Source organism: Oryctolagus cuniculus, chromosome 5, assembly GCF_964237555.1.
Source record: "Oryctolagus cuniculus chromosome 5, mOryCun1.1, whole genome shotgun sequence".
Taxonomy (NCBI): domain Eukaryota; kingdom Metazoa; phylum Chordata; class Mammalia; order Lagomorpha; family Leporidae; genus Oryctolagus; species Oryctolagus cuniculus.
In genome coordinates this window covers 96,769,648-96,790,996 of record NC_091436.1, presented here as the reverse complement: position 1 = coordinate 96,790,996, position 21,349 = coordinate 96,769,648, and the positions used below count along the sequence as shown (strand labels likewise).

General features: G+C 40.2%; 1 protein-coding gene across 11 annotated transcripts in view; it reads left to right on the top strand.

Annotated features, from left to right (window-relative positions):
• Nucleotides 1-21,349, top strand: part of SENP6 (SUMO specific peptidase 6) — a 140,046-nt gene that overhangs the window by 63,466 nt on the left and 55,231 nt on the right. For all 11 annotated transcript variants that reach the window (XM_070073879.1, XM_070073877.1, XM_070073878.1 and 8 more), the window contains 2 exons: nt 4,087-4,157; nt 20,919-21,061. In XM_070073879.1, the coding sequence (XP_069929980.1) occupies nt 4,087-4,157; nt 20,919-21,061 (214 nt within the window). The remainder of the gene's footprint in view (nt 1-4,086; nt 4,158-20,918; nt 21,062-21,349) is intronic.

Genomic DNA, 21,349 nt, shown 5'->3' with positions numbered 1-21,349 from the left:
CCAGGAGCTTCCTCTAGATCTCCCACATGGGTACGGGGCCCCAAGTACTTGGGCCATCTTCTGCTGCTTTCCCAGGCTATAAGCAGAGAGCTGGATCAGAAGAGGAGCAGCTGGGAATTGAACCGGTGCCCATATGGAATGCTGGTGCCACAATCAGAGGCATAGCCCATTACACCATAGCCCTGGCCCCTAGCCAGGATTTTAATCCAGTTCTCCCTTATGAGCATAGGGGTGCATTCACTTGGACCATCTTCTGCTTTGCCAGGCACAATAGCAGGGAGCTGGATTGGAAGTAGAGCAGGCAGGACTCAAACCAGTGCCCATATGGGATGTTGGCGTGACAGACGGTAGAGACAGAGAGAAAGGTGTTCCTTCCGTTGGTTCACTTCCCAAATGGCCACCATGGCTGGTGCTGCGCCGATCCGAAGCCAAGTACCAGGTGCTTCTTCCTGGTCTCCCATGCGGGTGCAGGGGCCCAAAGACTTGGGCCATTCTCCACTGCCCTCCCGGGCCACAGCAGAGAGCTTAACTGGAAGAGGAGCAACCGGGACTAGAACCCGGTGCCCATGTGGGATGCTGGTGCCACAGGTGGAGGATTAACCAAGTGAGCCATGGTTCCTGCCCATACTTACTGTACTTTAACACCTGCTCCTATAATGTCTTTTGTTTTTTTCAAAAAAGATTTATTTATTTGAAAGGCAGAGTTACGGAGATGGAGGTCTTTGATTTGCTGCTTCACTCCGTAGATCAATGCAACAGCTAAGAGAGGGCCCAGCCAAAGCCTGGAGCCTGAAACTGCATCCAAGTCTCCCACATGGGTGCCAAGGGTTCAGGTATTTGGGTCATAGATTCCGTCCCAGATGTATTCATTCAAAAGTGGAGCAACTGGGACTTGGGATGTCAGCATCATATGCAGCAGCTTCACAGCATGTGTCATCATGCAGCCCCCTCATAATACGTTAAAACAATTTGCCAGTGTGTATGGGAAAACAACAAATATTGAAAGCAGTTGTCCATGGGAAGCAGTCCAGACTCAGAATTACAAATGCTCTAAACAGCACTCTTACCCTAGAATCAGCCCTTAAGGCATTCTGGTCTGGCTGAAAAGCTCATGAGAGCATTTCAGGCATGGAAAACCAAGACAATGTGGCAAAAAAGAGTGTCCTACATGAAGCTTCTCTGGGAGAGAGACCCCAGTGGAAAGAAGTGGCCATCAAAGGATGTACTTTTCTCTGAAATGAGGAGAGAACTTCCACTTTGTTTATGGCCTTGTCTAAATACTGACAGAGATTGTGGATTCAGAATGCTTCCATAGCCTTAGCAGCCCATGTCAAGAGCCTCAGGTGATCACTGACATCGTACATAACAGTGCTAATTGTTAAATTAACAACAGTAGTCGCTGTGCACTTCCCATGCTGAATGAGTTGTATTATGAGAATTAACTGTAAAACTTGTTCTTGGCGCGTCGTGGCTCAGTAGGCTAATCCTCTGCCTGCGGTGCCGGCTTCTAGTCTCAGTTGGGGCACCGGATTCTGTCCCAGTTGCTCCTCTTCCAGTCCAGCTCTCTGCTGTGGCCCAGGAGGGCAGTGGAGAGTGGCCCAAGTGCTTGGGCCCTGCATAGCTTCACCCGCCACACCACAACCCCTGAAGATGTAAATTGAGCAATAAATATACCACAGTGTAATTTTGAAATAAAAGTTGGTTGAAATATTCACAGAATAGAAAAACTTGGGATTTACTGAGTTAAAGACTGCAGTTTTATTTTTTTAAAGTGTAGATTATTTTTTTATTTTTTTATTTTTTGACAGGCAGAGTGGACAGTGAGAGAGAGAGACAGAGAGAAAGTCTTCCTTTGCCGTTGGTTCACCCTCCAATGGCCGCTGCGGCCGGCACGCTGCGGCCGGCGCACCACGCTGATCCGATGGCAGGAGCCAGGTACTTATCCTGGTCTACCATGCGGGTGCAGGGCCCAAGCACTTGGGCCATCCTCCACTGCATTCCCTGGCCACAGCAGAGAGCTGGCCTGGAAGAGGGGCAACCGGGACAGAATCCGGCGCCCCGACCGGACTAGAACCCGGTGTGCCGGCGCTGCAAGGCAGAGGATTAGCCTAGTGAGCCGCGGCGCCGGCCCTAAAGTGTAGATTTTTAAAAACTTGTCTTTAAAAAAAATTACTTTTTTTCTTTAAAAAATTACTTTATCTAAAGACTATTATCCCTTTTTTGGAATTCTATGTAATATACAAGCATGCATTTTATTTCAGTTCTAATATAATGCAATTAGGAACTTAAAAATCTACCTTCTTTTTATAATGCAACTATTGAATTTTCTAAGGTAAATTCTCACCTTCTCAACTCCTGTCATCACATTTGGTCGAATGGAAATTGCCGGTTATATCAGATGTTGTTCTGTTCCTCATTATTGATAAAATTTACCAAGATTCTGATTCCGGTGTTGCCATTTAATAGTTACATGACCCATAGGCAACTTGATCAACCTCCTGCCTCAGTTTCCTCATCTGTAAAGTACTGATAATATGTACCAAATAAGATTATTGTGAGAATTAAAGGAGTTAATAGAAAGCGCTGAAAACAGTACCTGGCACATGGTGCTGGATATTTGCTAATTGCTAGTTCAAGTGCACAACTATCTGTTCTTAATGTTTTCCTCCTGTGTCATTTTCATATTGTTTTTAATTTAAGTGTTTTCACTTTTACAATGTGAAACTATAAAATCCTTGCAAGAAAATTTCTTTCAAATTTTTGTGTACTTTGATTATTTTATCCTGTAAGGAATAGGCAGTATTGATCACTAGTGTGAAAGGATTTACAGATAAATAGAAGAGCCTTTCTATTTTTAATTCCCTTGTTACAGAAAATGGGATACTTTTAGAAGCTTTTATTTAGGGTACTAAGTTACCTAGTTATTACAGCTTCCTGTGCATTGCACATTCTGCATTTCTTTTTGTGATGCTTTTATCCACAATTAGATATAGGGTTTTTGCTGCTTCTCACAATTCATATATATTTGGATTTACACAGACAGTGGTTAGTACCCTTTGTTACTAAGGATTATGTATTAAACTGGTGGTATATGAGTTCTGATTAATATTTTAAAACAAGTAGGGGGCCGGCGCTGTGATGTAGCAGGTTAATACCCTGGCCTGAAGCACCGGTATCCCATATGGGTGCTGGTACTAGTCCCGGCTGCTCCATTTCCTGTACAGCTCTCTGCTGTGGCCTGGGAGAGCAGTGGAGGATGGCCCAAGTCCTTGGGCCCCTGCACCCGCGTGGGAGACCGGAGGAAGCTCCTGGCTCTTGGCTTCGGATTGGCACAGTTCCAGCCATTGCAGCCAATTGGGGAGTGAACCATCGGATGGAGGAACTCTCTCTGCCTCTCCTCTCTTTGTGTAACTCTGACTTTCAAGTAAAATAAATAAATTTTTAAAAACATATTTTAAAACAAGTATATAGTTATGTTACAAAACCAAAATACTTGTTCTATGATTACTTGCTTTGGACATAACATTTTTTGTACTCATTTTGGAATTGCCCTCGATAACAGTATCAATATTTAACGTTTATTCTTTTATTCATTGGTTTGTTTCTAAACAGCTAAGATACATTTATTTTATTAAGCTGGGTAATTCTTTATTCAAAATATATGAGACTGTGACGTATTTTGAGTCTTTTTAATGAGATTCTTAAAATATTATGATGACAGCTACAAAAGGAAATTTTTAAAGGCTTGGGCATTTGAAGAATAAATTATATAGCTTTCAAGTTTTTAAATTTTCCAAAGGAATTACCTTAAAAGGACAATAATTTTTATTAAATGTTTATTCAACAACCTTCATATTATATGCTCAGATTGATGATCTAAGTTAAGTAAAATTGCCACTAGACAGAGCTTCAATTCATCACCATTTACTGAATTTGTATGATAGTTTTATTGTTTGATAGTATCACTTTTTATATGCCAAAGAGCTTTAGTTACTTTTAATAAATATATCATAGTATATCCTTTATGTTTTTATTTTGCAAACCATATGTTCTTTTAAGTAAAACTATATAAATTTCCTTTTCTAGGAAAGAATACCCACCTCATGTCCAAAAAGTTGAAATTAGTTCAGTAAGGTTAAGTCGGCCCCAAGGTGTGGGTAAGTGTGCAGTTTCAAATGTTATACCTATGATGGGTTTTTAATTGCTGCATGAAAGGTACAAATACAGATTAAAAAAAAATATTGGGGTTAGAGTATTCCCAGCCATAATTGAAATTTAGGGAAAATGATTATTTGTAACTGTGATTTTTTTTTTAAACTTTTATTTAATAAATATAAATTTCCATAGTACAGCTTACGGATTACAATGGCTTTTTCCCCCCATAACTTCCCTCCTACCTGCAACCCTCCCCTCTCCCACTCCCTCTCCCATTCCATTCACATCAAGATTCATTTTCAATTATCTTTATATACAGAAGATCAATTTAGTATATATTAAGTAAAGATTTCAACAGTTTGCACCCACACAGAAACACAAAGTATAAAATACTGTTTGAGTACTATGTAACTATGATTTAAGAATTTCACTGTGACCTGATATCATTGAATGGTTGCAATGACATGTGATTAGTTTGAATTCTTTTGATTATATTAGTGTTTTTTTTTTATGTTGGAAGTCCAGATATTGTAAATGAGCTATTGTTTCAAAATTGTGTTTTGTTGAACTATGTTATAATGTTGTATTATGTATTTTCTCTTAATTATTTTGGTACTAAAATTTATAATGCATTTCTTTTTTTAGAAAGATTCCATACTTGATACAATTGTGTTAATAGTATTGGAAAACCAATGCGATTAGAAATTTATATTAATATTGAATTAATATAAATATAACCTTTATGAAAAATATTTCACCATCAAGTCAGTTTTCATTATCTAGACTTGCTATTCTTTGTCCCAGGCCTTTGTTTGCTTTAAATAGCTGCAATAGCCCACAGTTCCAAAACCAAATATTTAGAAGAGTTAGGTTTTCTTTAAAGCTAGAAGTTTGTTTTTCAACACCCACATTCTTTTTCTGCTTTAAATTAAATAAAAATATTTTCTGTACATGTTTTAAACATATTTATAATTTTTAAAAAGATGTATTTATATATTTGAAAGGCAGAGTGACAGATAGAGAGGGAGCCATAGAGAGAGCTTCTTTCTGGTGGTTTATTCCCCAAATGGCTGCAGCAACCAGAGTTGGGCTGGGCCCAAGACAAGAACCTGGAATTCTATTCACGTCTCCCACATGGTTGACAGGGCCCCAAGTACTTGGAGCTGGATAGGAAGCAGAGCAACAGGGACTCCAGCTGGCATTCTAATATGGGATGCCCACATCTCATGTGGCAGGCTAACTCGCTTTGCCACAGTGCTGGCCCTTGTATCTCTATTTCATAAAAAGAATATTACAAACTTAATTTAATCCTTTCTTAATAACTTGTAGTCATTATCATTGTGGATTATTATACTTTACAGTTACCAAGTAAGTTATTACACTTTACAGTTGATATACTTACTGTTGAAAAGTTTAGCAATAGTGGGTACCTTCTTTAACACTTGTTCTGTTAATACCTTAAATTTCCTTGAATTACAACTCTGTACTAGAAGCTAAGTCAAGTGCTTTACATTTGTTATTTTGCTTGTGTACTAATTTTCTATCCAACATTCCCATAAGCTAAATTGAACTTTTGCCAACATTTTGTACAGAGGAGGAAATCGATGCACAGCAGAATTATATAACTTACTCAAGAATATACAGCTAGCAAATGGCAGAGCTAGTGTCCAACCAAGGTCTGTTGGATGTCAGAACTCATGATGTTATCTCTATGCTGTATTATTTTTTTGCTCAGTCACAAAGCTATTTCAAATCCTTAGAGAGGAACTGTTTAGCAAGTACTTTTAGCCGAAAGGCAGAATTGCAAAGAGAGGGAGAGACAGGGATGGAGAGCTTCTTCCATCCACTCCCCATTTGGCTGCATTGCCTGGGTTTGGGCCAGGCTGAAGCCAGTAGCCTGGAATTCCATCCTAGTCTCCCATGTGCGTAGAAGGAGCCTGAGTATTTGGGCCAAACTGTTTTCCCAGGCACATTAGCAGAGAGCTAGATCAGAAGTGGAGCAGCCAGGGCTCAAACTGGTGCCTAATGTCGCAGGCAGTGGCTCAACCTATAAATGCCACAGTTCCAACTCCTTGTTACATTTAATTTTTAAATTTTGTTCAACAACATTAAGTAGATAAGAATAATGTCTTTTGTTGTTGCTTTTTATTTTGAAGTTACTTTTAGACTTAGAGAAAAGCTACAAAACTAGTACAGAAAAGTGCCTATTTTTCTTTTGCCCAGATTCACCTAATGTTAACATATTTCTAGTCATAGTATATTTCATTAAAATTATTATTCATTTATTTGAAAGGCAGCAAGATAGAAATCTCTCATCTACTGCTTCACTCTCAAATGTCAGCAGCGGCTCATGCTGGGCCAGGTCAAAGCTGCAAGCCAGGAAGTTAGTCTGGGTCTATCATGTGGGTGGCAGAGACCCAACTACTGGAGCAATTGCCTGCTGCTCACCCTGGGAAGAAGATAGGTTGGGGAATAGAATCAAGACCCAGAATTTCAATATGAGATATTGATATTCCAACTGGAATTTTAAAACATTGGTATAAGATTCTTAACTAAGCTATAGACCTTGTTCAAATTCTCAGTTTTTTGTTAATGTCCTTTTCTGGTCTGGGATCCCACACTGTCATATTTTCCGTTTCCTTGACAGTTTTGAAGATTACTAGTCAGTTGCTTTGTATAATATCTCACAATTAGGTTTGATGATGTTTGTTAATCAGGGGTTGCCCAGTGTTGATGTATCTTATTTCTGGCGGTGTTAACCAGGATTACTTGGTTAAGGGAGTTCTGCTGGGTTTCTTCACTGCAAAATTACTGTTTTCTCCTTGGTACTTAAAAAGGATCTTGGAAGAAACACCAAGACCAAAAAATATCCCGTTTATTTTCAGACTTTCACTCTCTGATTTTGGCATTCGTTGGTGTATCTTGCTGGCAGCTATTATTGCTTGATATTTGGTGGTGATTTTCTGTTTTCTTCAATTACCAATTTTAATTCTCCAGTAGGGAAAAACTATAGTATATCCATTTCTTTCTTTATTTGATTATATTTATGTATTTATAGTTAAAAAACTTAAAATTTCAGGAGAGGGACACTGGTGTATTTGACTTATAAACTTGGTTTCCAGATTGTTTTGTATTAGGTAGGTATATATATGTTTAGGTGTAGGATGATTATCAATACTATAATAATACTGCATAAATTGTTGCACAAAGGTTTTATTTTCTTTTAAAACTTCCTTTGTAGATTTTTTTATCCCAGAATTACTAGTTACAGGTATAACACTTAAAGTTAATTTTTTTCTATTATTCTTTATGTCCACCCCTCCTTTATCTTGAATTTATTTATTATTTTTACTTTACTTATTTTTTAATTTTTTTTTATTTTCTTTATTTTTTGACAGGCAGAGTGGACAGTGAGAGAGAGAGACAGAGAGAAAGGTCTTCCTTTGCTGTTGGTTCACCCTCCAAGGGCCGCCACAGCTGGCGCACTGTGGCCGGCGCACCGCGCTGATCCGATGGCAGGAGCCAGGTGCTTCTCCTGGTCTCCCATGGGGTGCAGGGCCCAAGCACTTGGGCCATCCTCCACTGCCCTCCCGGGCCACAGCAGAGAGCTGGCTTGGAAGAGGGGCAACCGGGACAGAATCCGGCGCCCTGACCGGGACTAGAACCCGGTGTGCCGGCGCCACAAGGCAGAGGATTAGCCTAGTGAGCCGCGGCGCCGGCCTAATTTTACTTTATAGTCATATCAGCACCTACTAGCATTGATAAATAGGTTTTTTTGGGTAAGATTAAAGCTTGTAAACCCATAAAGTAAAAGTTTTAGTTGGATCACTAGTGCTGTTTCATTTTTTCTTTTTAAATTTTTCTACACCTGCAGAATAACAATTGTATAACTTCAGAGAGTATGGGGAAAGGAATTTAAAGATGTGTTCAACCCATTCATGGAAGCTGTGTATCATGAAAAAGCTATGCATGTATTTCAAAACTTTTTTGTGCCAAAATAAGGTTATATTTTAAGAAAAAATTTACCCACTTGAAGGGTAGAGAGACACAGAGCTCTCATTCACTGATTTTCTCCCCAAATGCCCAGAATGGACAGTACAGAAGCCAGGAGCCAGCAACTCAATCCAGACATCCCTGACAGGAACCCAAATACTTGAGCCAACACCACTAGCATCTGCATTAACAGGAAGCTGGAATCAGGAGACTGAGCTGGGTGTAGAATTCAGGTACTCTAAATGTGAGATGCAGGTGGTTTTTTATTTTTTTTAAAGATTTGTTTATTTTGAAAGGTAGGGTTAGAGAGGGGAAGAAACAGAGAATCTTCCATCCACTGGTTCACTCTCCAAATGGCCACAACAGCTAGGACTGGGGGAAGCCAGAGCCAGGAGCTTCTTCCAGGTCTTTCACTTGGGTGGCAGGGGCCCAAGTTCATGGTCCATCTGCTACTTTCCCAGATGCATTAGCAGGGAGCTGCATAGAAAGTGTAACAGGTGGGACTCCAAAAACAGGCACCCAGATGGATGCCAGCTACACAGGTGGCAGCTTTACCTAGCACTGATGCAAGTGTCTCAACTGCTAGGCAAAGCTCTCTCTTCCTAAACTTTTCTTCCAATTTTCTTTTTCCACAAACTTGTGGAAGTACCTCATATGGTTGGCACTTAGTGTTGGTGGTTTCATGTGAGGGAATTAAACCAGTACAGACCAAAAATATTTGGGAAAAATACTGCGTCTATACTGGACAAGTACAAACTAATTTTTTTTATTATTCCCTAACATATATAGTATAACAACTATTTACATAGCACTTACATTGTGTTAGGTGTATTATAAGCCATCTAGATGGGAATGACTTAAAAGTAAATAGCAGGAAGTATATTGATTATATACAAAAACTATCCCATTTTATATAAGTAACTTGCACATCCACAAATTTTTGATGAATGCAGAAGGGATCCTAGAATCTTTTCCCCCCACAAACCTACCAAAGGATGACTATATCCCCATTTTTGTGTGTGTGTATTCATGCTTTATATACTGTTCTTTTTTTTTTTAAGATTTTATTCATTTATATGAGAGATAAGAGTTACAAGACAGTGAGAAGGAGAGACAGAGAGAAAGGTCTTCTATCTGTTGGTTCACTCCCCAAATGGCCACAGCGGCCAGAGATGAGCTGATCCGAGGACAGCAGCCATGAGCTTCTTCTGGGTCTACCATGCAGATGCAAGGTCCCAAGGACTTGGGCCATCTTCTACTGTTTTCCCATTCCATAGCAGAGAGCTGGATCGGAAGAGAAGTAGCCAGGATTGGAACTGGCGCCTATATGGGATGCTGGTGCCCCAGGTGGAGGATTAACCTACTGTGCCACAGCACCAGTCCCTGTATACTTTTCTATAACTTGTTTCTTTTTCCTTTTTTTTTTTTTTTTAAGATTCATTTATATATTTATTTGAAAAGCAGAGAAGTAGTGACAGATGAGAGAGTGATCTTCTATTCTAGTTCGTGGTCACAGTAGCCAGGTCTGAGGCAGGCTCAGCCAGGAACCCTTTTTATTTTTTTTATTTTTTTGACAGAGAAAGGTCTTCCTTTCTGTTGCTTCACCCCACAAATGGCTGCTATGGCCGGCGCGCTGCGCTGATCCGAAGCCAGGCCAGGAGGCCATTTGAGTCTCTCATGTGGGTAGCAAGGATGCAAGCACTTGGGCCATTTTCTGCTGCCTTTCCAGACAGCAGAGTAGCCGTGGCTCAAACTGGCACTCTCATGTGAGATGCTGGCATCACAGTGGCAGCTAAACCTACCGTGCTACCATATTATTGTATTACCTGATTTCTGTGCTCTCATTAAAAGATAATGGAATATCAGGAAATCCAGGATAGAAAACACAATTAAAGCATGTTTAACAATCAAAAGACTTTTATCTATTGAGGACATGCTTGTAAGTCCATATAACCAAATCCCTGTACTCATTTATTAATGAGTGTGTAGTGCTCATTAATAACATTTTTATGTCATAATTTATTTTTAGTGTTTTGAGACTTATACTAGTACATTAGTGTTGTGTTTGTATTTCCTTAAACTACTAAATTCCTAAAAATGAATTTCAGGGACAAAGATTATGCACGTTTTTAAGACTTGATATGTCAACTGCAAAATGCATTGTGTAAATGGGCGTTCGCTTCTAACAAACAATATGGAGTATGCCTATTTTTTCTGCTTTGCAGCAACATTAGTTGATATCCTTCTTTTAGAGTATTTGATAAATTGGTCAACATGTGTTTTGATTTTTTTCCACATTTCTTTTTTAACTGGTGAAACATGTTCAATGACAGTTTATTTTCCCAAAGATCTACTTATTTATTTGAGAGGCAGTGTCACACAGAGAGAGGGAGACAGAGAGAGAAGTCCTCTATCTGCTGGTTTACTCTCCAAACGGCCAAAACAACCAGAGCTGAGCCAATCCAAAGCCGAGAGCAATTATAGCTTATTACAAGTTGAATATAGCAACTCTGTCATTTCTGATCAAGATCTTTCCACTCTATGATTTTTAAATTTATTTTATTCTTTTAGCTTTTTCTAATGTTCAGATACTGTTTTGATTTAGTCAGATGTATCTAAGTTAGCTTTACTTCTTTAAGACTGTATTAGAAAATATTTTCCTACCCTAGATGAATTCGGAAAATATTCACCTTCTTTTAAAAAGTGCTTCTAGGTTTATTTTTATTTAAATTTATTTTTAACAGCACATAACTTTTTATTTTTAAACTTTATTTCCTTTTATTATATTTGAGTGATTGTTCAGGAATATATATTAAAATATTTAATAATTTGAGAAATCAGTTTCAACCATATTTTTCCTCCTGTTTTTAGAATGTCAGGTCCTTTTTTAACAAGCTTACATTGTAAGTGTATTTTAAGTTTTCACTGATATCAGAAAGTTAGGTATGGTTTATTTATTCCAGCTTGCCTACCATGACAGTGACTGTTCTTAGGAAGGTCAAAGGCTAGAGGCTGTAAAAACGTGTAAACACATTGCTGTGTAGTAGGAAAGTACTGTATAGAAACCAATACAAAATGATATAAAATATTGTAGCTTCATAAATCAGTGATCACTCTTCCTGGACTTTAAATTAAATCCTCACCAAAAGAAGTGAGTAAAGCTAATTTTTTACTAATTGGAGTTTAGCAGACCCAGTAAGGGAGAAAAGGCTTTGCAGCTTATGAGAGTACAAAGGTATAATTGTTGACTCTTGTATTGAATGACTGATGTCTTTGATTGGAGAATAGGATAGACCAGAGCTAGAGATGAAGCACAAAAGCAGGTTAACATGCTAAAGAAGCTTTTACTGAATTCTGTAGGCCAAAAGTATAGTAGATGAGCAAAGCTGTTTTTTTTTTGTTTTTTTTTTTGTTTTTTTTTTTTTGTTTTTTTTTGTTTTTTTGAGAGACACAGAGATAGAGAACACTCAATCTGCTGATTCACTCCCCAAATGCTTGTAATGGCCACGGCTGTCCAGGCCAAAACCAGGAGCTGATTCCTAGTCCAGGTCTCCCAGATGCATGGCAGTGACCCACTGCCTCACAGGGCCTGTATTAACAGAAAGCTGGAATCAGGAGATGGAGCCAGTTCTCAAACTTAGATTCTCCAATATGGAATGAAGAAATCTCATTTTTTAGAGTGTGTTTATTTTGAAGGACAGAGGGAGATTTCCATCTACAGGTCACTCCCCAAATGTATGCAACAACCTGGGCAGGCCAGGAGCCAGGGACTCTGTCCAGGTCTACCAAGTAGGTGACAAGAACAAGGTATCTGGGCCATTGTTTGTTGCCTCTGTGGCACATTAGCAGGAAGGTGGATCAGAAGCAGAGTAGCTGGAGCTTAAACCAGCACTCTAATTTGGAATTCAGGTATCTCAAACTGTGACTTAACATATTATACCACAGTGCACATCTCCACTGGCATCTTAAACCACTAGACCCTGTGCCCAGCCCAAAAGTGTTTTTGTATTTTGTTTTTTTGTTTGTTTTGTTTTTTTTTTTTTTTTTTTTTTTTTTTTTTTTTTTTTGCCAGGCAGAGTTAGAGAGAGATACAGAGAGAGTTATAGACAGTGAGAGAGAGACAGAGAGAAAGGTCTTCCTTCCATTGGTTCACTCCCCTAATGGCTGCCACGGCCGGTGCTACACCAATCTGAAACCAGGAGCCGGGTGCTTCCTCCCTGTCTCCCATGCGGGTGCAGGGCCCAAGCTCTTGGGCCATCCTCCACTGCCTTCCTGGGCCACAGCAGAGAGCTGGACTGGAAGAGGAGCAACTGGGACAGAATCCGGCGCCCCGACCGGGACTAGAACCCGGGGTGCCGGCACCACAGGCTGAGGATTAGCCTAGTGAGCCATGGTGCCGTTTATTTTTTATAATCTCTCAAAAGAGAAAAAAACCTAGAAAGATAATTTGCTCTATAATAGCTACTATGGCTGATTTTTAATGTAAAATGAAACAATAACATGAAATTTAATATAAATATGAATTTTAGAATGAAATTTTAAATATGAAATGAAGTAACTGTCATTACTACCTCTTTAAAAACCACTTTTGGCTGGTGCCACGGCTCACTTGGCTAATCCTCCACCTGCGGCGCCAGCACCCCGGGTTCTAGTCCCGTTCGGGGCATTGGCCCTGTCCCGGTTGCTCCTCTTCCAGTCCAGCTCTCTGCTGTGGCCCAGGAGTGCAGTGGAGGATGGCCCAGGTCCTTGGGCCCTGCACCCACATGGGAGTCCAGGAGGAAGCACCTGGCTCCTGGCTACGGATCGGCGTAGCGCGCCGGCCGTAGCAGCCACTTGTGGGGGTGAACCAATGGAAAAAGGAAGACCTTTCTCTCTGTCTCTCTGTCTCTCTCTCTCTCTCACTGACTAACTCTGCCTGTCAAAAAAAAAAATGGCAAACAAATATATAACTGGAATATAACTTTTTTTATTTTTTAAGAAAAAGATTTATTTATTTGAAAGAGTTTCAGAGAGAGGAGAGACAGAGATCTTCCATCCACTGGTTCACTCCCCAGATGATCACAATGGCCAGCACTGGACAGGCCAAAGCCAGGAGTTTCATCCAGATCTCACACACGGGTGGCAAGTACCCAAACACTTGGGCCAGTTTCTGCTGCTTTTCCCAGGTCATTAATAGGGAGTTAACTGGATAGGAAGTGGAGCAGCTGCAACACTAACTGGTACCCATATGGGATTCCAGCATCACAGGTGGCAGGTTTATCCACTACATCATGATGCCAGCACCCAAAGAATATAGTTTTTTTTTTTTTTTTTAATGCAGTGTTTACATTTTACTAGGCTTTTTAAAGGTTTATTTATTGTTTGTTTTGTTTTTAAGAGGCAAAGTGACAGATCATTCATCTACTCATTCACTCCCCAAATGCCTGCAATAGCCAGGACTGGGCCAGAGCAAAGTCAGGAACTGAAATTCCGTCCAGATCTCCAGGTCCCTATGTGATGGCAGGAATCCAAATATTTAGGCTGCTATTTGCTGTATTCCTAGGTGCATTAGCAGGAAGTTAGAGTAGCCAGGACTTGAACTGTTATTTTGATAGGGTATGCTGTGTTGCAAATGGCAGCTTCATCTGTTGTCACACGCCACCCTTCCAAGCTGTTTTTGTTCTGTCACTGTTTTCTGGGTATATATTTTGCAGCATGTTAGTAATATCTCAACTAAACTCTCAAAACAAGTAAGGCCCTCCGTTTGGAATAACCACCAGGCAGCTAGGGAACATGTCAGCCTTGGCCTGGAGGAGGCTCATGTGAGAAGATTTCAAGAGGACCCACTTGTGAGTGTCAGTTTACATCATATGAAAACAATATCATACAGTGGGATGCCTTTTGCAAATAATACTTTCATACTAATAATAGAACTTCCTGACAAATATCCAAATAAATTGCCCACTGTTAGGTTTTTATCCAAAATATTTCATCCACATGTTTATGCTGATAGTAGCATATGTTTAGATATCCTTCAGAATGGATGGAATCCAACATACAGTTTATCTTCTTAAAGTCAGTTCATTCTCTGACAGATGAAATGAATGGTATTTACTATGTTATTGCTGTCCACATTTGTAATGTCCTGTTTATATTTTTCTGTAAGTGTATAATGTTGGTGTGCAGTTTATATGAAAATTTTTATGTAAATCTGGGGGAAAGAAAAGTTAAGGCCCTCCCTTGCCTCACCCTATTCCTAACTGCTGTTATGAAAATTGTTAAATATACAGAAAAGTTGAAAGAATTTTACAGTGAACACCATATATATTCTACGGTGAACACATTTATATTTGCATTATCGTGTGTCTGCTCTTCCCTTTATATATGAATTCATCCTTGTGATGCATTTTTTAATTTATTTTAAAACGTTTTATTTTATTTTAGATTTATTTATTTATTTGAAAGAGTTACACAGAGGAGAGGCAGAGAGAGAGAGGTCTTCCATCTGATCGTTCACTCCCCAACTGGCTGCAACGGCCGGAGCTGTGCCAATCTGAAGCCAGGAGCTTCTTCCAGGTCTCCCACGCAGGTGCAGGGGCCCAAGGATTTGGGCCATCCTCTACCGCTTTCCCAAGTCATAGCAGAGAGCTGGATCAGAAGTGGAGCAGCAGGGTCTCGAACTGGCGCCCATATGGGATGCCGGTGCTTCAGGCCAGGGCGATAATCCACTGTGCCACAGCGCCGGCCCCAAGTTTTATTTCATTTATTTGAAAGGCAGAGTTACAGAGAGACAGAGGGAGAGACAAAGAGAGAAAGGACTTCGATGCACTGGTAACTTGCCCAAACGGCCTCAATGACTGGGGCTGGACCAGGCTGATGCCAGGAGCTACTTCCAGGTCTCCCCTGTGGGTACAGGGGCCCAAGCACTTAAGCCATCTTTCGCTGCTTTCCCAGACCATTAGCAGGGAGCTGGATTGGAAGTGGAGCAGCCAGGACTTGACCTTGCTTCACCTGCACAATGCTGGCCCCAGTGATACATTTCAGACCAAATTACAAATACCTAAAACACTTTTACTCCTCATTTCAGAAGAAAAGCTATAATTAGAGTTCAATGTTTGTTTACAATTTGTCTTTTGAAGTAAAATAATGTGTTTAACGTAATGCATAAATTTTCAGTCTACAATTCATAAATTTGAAAAGTGTATATGTTTAGAATTCCATTGTTTTGATAAACCAGTTTGTTTCTATGTATTTTTGATGAATGACTGGGTTCTTTTTGGCTTTTTTTTTTTTTTCAATTATAAATAAAGTCCTATGAACATTAGTTTTATGAAAGATATTTTTTAAATTTTGTTTTTAAGCTTTTCCTGTTTTTTTGACCTGTGGATCACTGTTCATATATAATATCTTTCAGATTCTTGCCCGTTTTGCATGCCTTTAAATAAGGTATAGTAAATTTTAAAGACATTGAGCTATGTTTTCTTCTCCCTGAAAGAGAGAGGTTTAGGGGCTGATGCTGGCATACATAGTAGGCTAAGCCTCTGCCTGCGCACTGGCATCCCATATGGGCGCCGGTTCATGTCTCGGCTGTTCCTCTTCCTCTCCAGTCTCTGCTGTGGTCTGGGAAAGTGGTAGAAGATGGCCCAAGAGCTTGGGCCGCTGCACTCACATGGGAGACCTGGCTCTTGGCTTCAGATTGGCCCAGCTCTGGCCCTTTTGGCCATTTGGGGAGTGAACCAGCAGATGGAAGACCTTTGTCTCTGTCTCTCCCTCCCTCTCCCTCAAATAAATAAATAAAATTTTACCAAAAAATTGGGGGGGGGGGGTTCAGTGAAAGCAAGGACGTCACATGGGTTTCATCTGAAGTACATCCCTGGAGTAATCTTTTGAGTTTGAAAGTTACATCATGGCTTCATAAATATCACTTCAGTGATCAGTGAGTTAGTAAAACTTCTGTGAGCCACTTGTTAAGAATTTGCAAACCTGGACTAGTAAAGTCTTATTAACTCTCTTGCCATTTTATGGTTCTTACTGTAATTTGAGAGTTGTTAACTTTTGCTTGAATCATCACAATCTCAAATTTTTTCCCTTCTTTGTTTAGAAAGTAGAATCCTAAAGGAATTTGTTTTCTTTTTTTTTTTCTTTTCTTTTCTTTTTTTTTTTTTTTTTTTTTTTGACAGCAGAGTTAGAGAGAGATAAAGGTCTTCCTTCCGTTGGTTCACCCACCAAATGGCTGCTACAGCTGGCGCACTGCGCCAATCTGAAGCCAGGAGCTGGGTGCTTCTTCCTGGTCTCCCATGTGGGTGCAGGGCTCAAGGATTTGGGCCATCCTCCACTGCCTTCCCAGGCCACAGCAGAGAGCTGTACAGGAAGAGGAGCAACCGGAACAGAACCGGCGCCCCAACTGAGACTAGAACCCAGGTGCCAGCGCCACAGTTGGAGGATTAGCCTAGTGAGCCAGGGCACCAGCCTCTAAAGGAATTTCTTAATCTTGATACTAACATTTTTATGCTTATTTGTTGTCATCTTATAGATCTGGGATTTCCTGTAACACTGTTAATCATTTGTCATACTTCCACATTACATTGTTCTTTTTTCCCCCAGATTTCCTAATTATGCCATTCCTTGCTTTTTCTCTTTCTTTTCAGAACTTTGTAACCTTGAAATAGAAATAAGACTTTAATTTCATTCTTAATCTCACTAAGACATTATTTTCTCTGCCTATTACTATGTTAACAAAAATTATTTTTTTAAGATTTATTTATTTAGTTGAAAGGCAGAGTTACAGAGTGAGTAAGAAGAGACAGAGATCTTCCTTTCACTGCTTCACTCCTCAAATAGTCACATTGGCCGGGACTAAGCCAGGTAGGAGCCAGGAGCCAGGAACTTCATCCAGGTCTCCCACATGGGTGCAGGGGCCCGGCCACTTGAGCTGTCTTCTGCTGCTTTCCCAGGTGCACCAGCAAGGAGTTGGAAGGAAGTGGAGCAGCTAGGATTCAAATGGGTGCCCATATAGGATGCCAGCACTGCAGTCAGTGATTTAATCTCCTGTGCCACAGCAATGGCCCCAATAAAAATTCTTTATTATTTCAAAGCTTAGACCATTTGTTTCCCCTTTTGTTCTTAGCTATGATGACAGGCAGAAAAAATGTGACGTTTACATGATGAAATTTCTGTGGTGGAGAAAAAATATAATACTGGTATTTAAAATATAACACTGTCCTGGGACAGTGTTGTGGTATAGCGGATTTAAACTGCCCCTTGGGACTCTGGTATCCCATATCCAAGTGCCTGTTGGAGTTCTGTCTGTTTCCCTTCTGATCCAGCTCCCTGTTGATGTGCCTAGAAAAGCAGCCAAAAATGGCCTGAGTAGTTGGGCCCCTACCATCCATGTAGGAGACCTGGATGGAGTTCCTGGCTCCTGACTTCTGCCTGGCCCAGCCCTGGTCTCTGCAGCCATTTGTGGAGTAAACCAACAAATGGAAGAACCAACTCACTCTCCCCCTCCCCCTCCCCCCCCTCCCCCTCCCCCTCCCCCTTCCCCTCCCCCTCTCCCTCTCCCGCATTGTCTCTCTCTGTGACTCTACCCTTCAAATAAATAATCTTTAAACTAAAACTATCTGTCTCTAAGAAAGATCTGGCACATGAGCAAAATCATGTCCAGAGATACTGTGTGGCTTAAAAAGATTAGTAAAATATGCTTATAAGAAAAAGCTTTTCTTTGGATGCATTACAGAATTTAGTGAGGACAAAAGAACTTTTGTGGGGGAGCATGTTTTAAGATTTCTCTACTGAGGACTGGCGCTGCAGCTCAATAGTCTAATCCCCCGCCTGCAGTGCCGGCACACCGGGTTCTAGTCCCGGTCGGGGCGCCGGATTCTGTCCCGGTTGCTCCTCTTCCAGTCCAGCTTTCTGCTGTGGCCCAGGAGTGCAGTGGAGGTCTTTGGGCCCTGCACCCGCATGAGAGACCAGGAGGAAGCACCTGGCTCCTGCCTTTGGATCAGTGCGGCGCACCAGCCACAGCACGCCGGCCGCAGTGGCCATTGCTGGGTGAACCAACGGAAAAGGAAAACCTTTCTCTGTGTCTCTCTCTCACTGTCCACTCTGCCTGTCAAAAAATAAAATAATAAAAAAAGATTTCTCTACTGAAAGTTAAATTTTGCAGATATTTGCTTGTGTGTTCTAAATAACTGTGTGTTTCCTGAATTCCAAAATGTTGTCTGCTCCCTTTTAACTTTCTGTACCGTATTACAGCTTTTTATAGTCGCTTGTGGGGCTGGAGCTGTGACATAGCAAGTAAAGCAGCTGCCTGCAGCACTGGCATCCTATATGGGCAGGGATTCAGGTCCTCACTGCTCTACTTTCGATGCAGCTCCCTGCTAATGTGCCTGGGAGAGCAGTGGAGGATGACCCAAGAGCTTAGGCTCTTGAACCCATATGAGAGACCCAGAATAAGCTCCTGGCTCCTGGCTTCGGCCTGGCCCATCCTGACCATTGCAGCCATTTGGAGAGTGAACAAGCAGATGGAAGTGATCTCTCTCTCTGTCTCTGTCTCTCTGACTTTCAAATAAATAAATCAATAATAAAATAATATGGGCCCAGTGCTGTGGTGTAGCGGCTAAGGTAAGTCTGCCACCTGCAGTGCCAGCATCATATACTGGTGCTGGTTCAAGTCCAGGCTACTCCTCTTCCAATCCAGCTCTCTGCTAATGTTCCTGGGAAAGCAGTGGAAGATGGTCCAAGTCCTTGAGCCACAGCACTCATGTGGGAGACCCGGAGGATGTTCCTGGCTCCTGACTTCAGATCGGCTCAGTTGTGGCCATTTGGGGAGTGAACCAGCAGATGGGATATCTCTCTCTCTCTCTCTCTCTCTCTCTGCCTCTCTGTAACTCTGCCTTTCAAATAAATAAATAAATCTTTAAAAAAATAATTAAAACTTTTATAAAAAATAATGTAGAAACTTTTTATTTTATCAGCCAACAAATAAGTTAGCCTGCATAGAAATAAGTATTACCTGAATGCTCTGGGATAGAAGCTTTTGTCTGTACATCAGTTAGTAGATCTTGGGGGCTAGGAGAGAGGAACATATTTCACTTGTTCTCCCTTGCCATATCAGAGTCCTTAAGTGTCTAGGTCCGTGTGAAATCATAATCTCTCTGGCAAGGTTAATCCATTTTTTTGGAGATGATAGAGTAACATCATCTCTCCCACCCTTGTAGTTTCATCTTTATATAAGCCATAGTTTTTCTTATGTGATTCAAAATGTTAAACATTTGTCTGCCCCTTACCTTGTACAGTTTCTGGAGGCTGGGAGAATTCAAAATTCATGACTGAAATATGCTTTCTGCTCTTTCTAACAATAAAGATGCGCATCAGTACAAATAAGTAACAGTAAAGTGCAATGAGTCCTGATAGAAGTACAGATAAAATGCTAGGGAAACTCAGAATTGGGTTAGGCCAAATGGTGCCCAGGTTGTGACAGAGGCAACTTCTTAATAAAGAAGGGTTTTTACTACGTAGAGAAAGTTTTGCTTAGGATGAGGACAGCGTTTGTAAGAGAGTGAAAGAGAAAATAAAGAGAAATGCACCTAGAGAAATACACTTCTTTGAGTTTAAGGTTGATTGGAAGTAGTAAGACTAAACTGTCAGGATGAATTTTTGTTTTCCAAGAGATGAGAGATTTTTCTCCATGGCTACTAGAATCATGGAGAAATTTTAAGTGTTAGAATGACAGAGTCACATTTTTGTGTTGGTTCATTTTGGCAGTAGTGGGGAAGGACTTGGGAACACAAAATTGGAGCGTAAGAGGTCAGTTAAGTCAGGAGGTAAGCATCTGAATTGTAGTGGCATGGGTTGGAGAGCAATGAGCGAATGTAAGAGCTATTGGAAAGTAGAAATCCCTTGGAAATGAAGAAGGAGGGGTGAAAAAGAAGTTCACGATTACTTTAATTTCTAACCTGGAGTCCAAGAAAATAGAAGTACAAAGGTTGAAAAAGTGATAATCATTTAGTGAATGAAGCTCCATGTGGTTACATTAAGAAAAATAATTTCTTCAGACAGGGTAATATATCATATTAAATATTAATGTTTGTTATATGTTTATTTTTAAAAATCAAAAGTATATTAAAGGAAAATTGAAGTATTTAGCATTTTGCTTTATAGATTTGTTAGCTTTTGTTTTGGGAACATATTTGGCTTCTTGTAAAGCCAAACCTTTGCTGATGAAGTCAAAGTGTGGTAAATTTTAAATTGGCCTGTTTTGGAAATCATGTAGGAATTCCAATTTTATCCTTAATGGAATTTAGTAAATTTACATAGAAAATGAGAATGGTCTTTTGTATTTTTAAACTTAAAAATCCATTACTTTGAGAATTAGGGTCCTTTATCTCAAGAGTTGTACCATGTTTGAATTTGTATTTTTCTCATTGTTAATCAATAAAGAGCAACTGAACTTGGAGAAAGAAGAATAATATATGTCTGATTCAGCAAAGGGAATGCTTTCGTTACTTTTATATCCCATAATATGATGAAGAGAATATTGGTACACTGATGGAGTAGTTCACAGTGTGGAGACCCTACTGAAGGATCAAAAATAGACAAGAGTAGCCAGGATATGCCTACTGGCTTATTGCTAAAGTTCTGGTTATTCTTATGTTGTCCATGTTGGAACACTATTTTAGTTAAAATACTAAAACTTAATGTATGAGAACATAAACTAGGTTTTTATTTCATGGCAAAGATCATGAGGAATTATAAAATGTAATTTCAGTACGTTTTTCTCCTTCCTTTAGAACGTGTAACAAAAAAAACAGAAGAGTCTGACTCACATGTGGAGCCTGAAATTAAGAGGAAAGTACAACAGAAACGGCACTGCAGTGCTTATCAACCTAATCCTCTGTCTCCTGCTTCAAAAAAATGTTTAACGCATTTAGAGGTAAGTAAAGAAATTACTCTCTGTTGTTAATCGCATAGTATTTGTATTGATTTTACTACTTATTAAATTCTAGCTGATCTTTTAACAATTTGTTTTCATTATTTTAATTTTTTGAAAGGCAGATAGAGACAGAGTACTCTCCAGATACACAGCAATAGCTGGGACTGGGCCAGGCCAAAGCCAGGAGTTACGAGTTCAGTCTGGTTCTCCTAAATGGATGGCTGGGACCTAGCCATTTGATCCATCACCTGTTGCCTGCCAGGATGTGTGAATTAGGAAACTAGCATT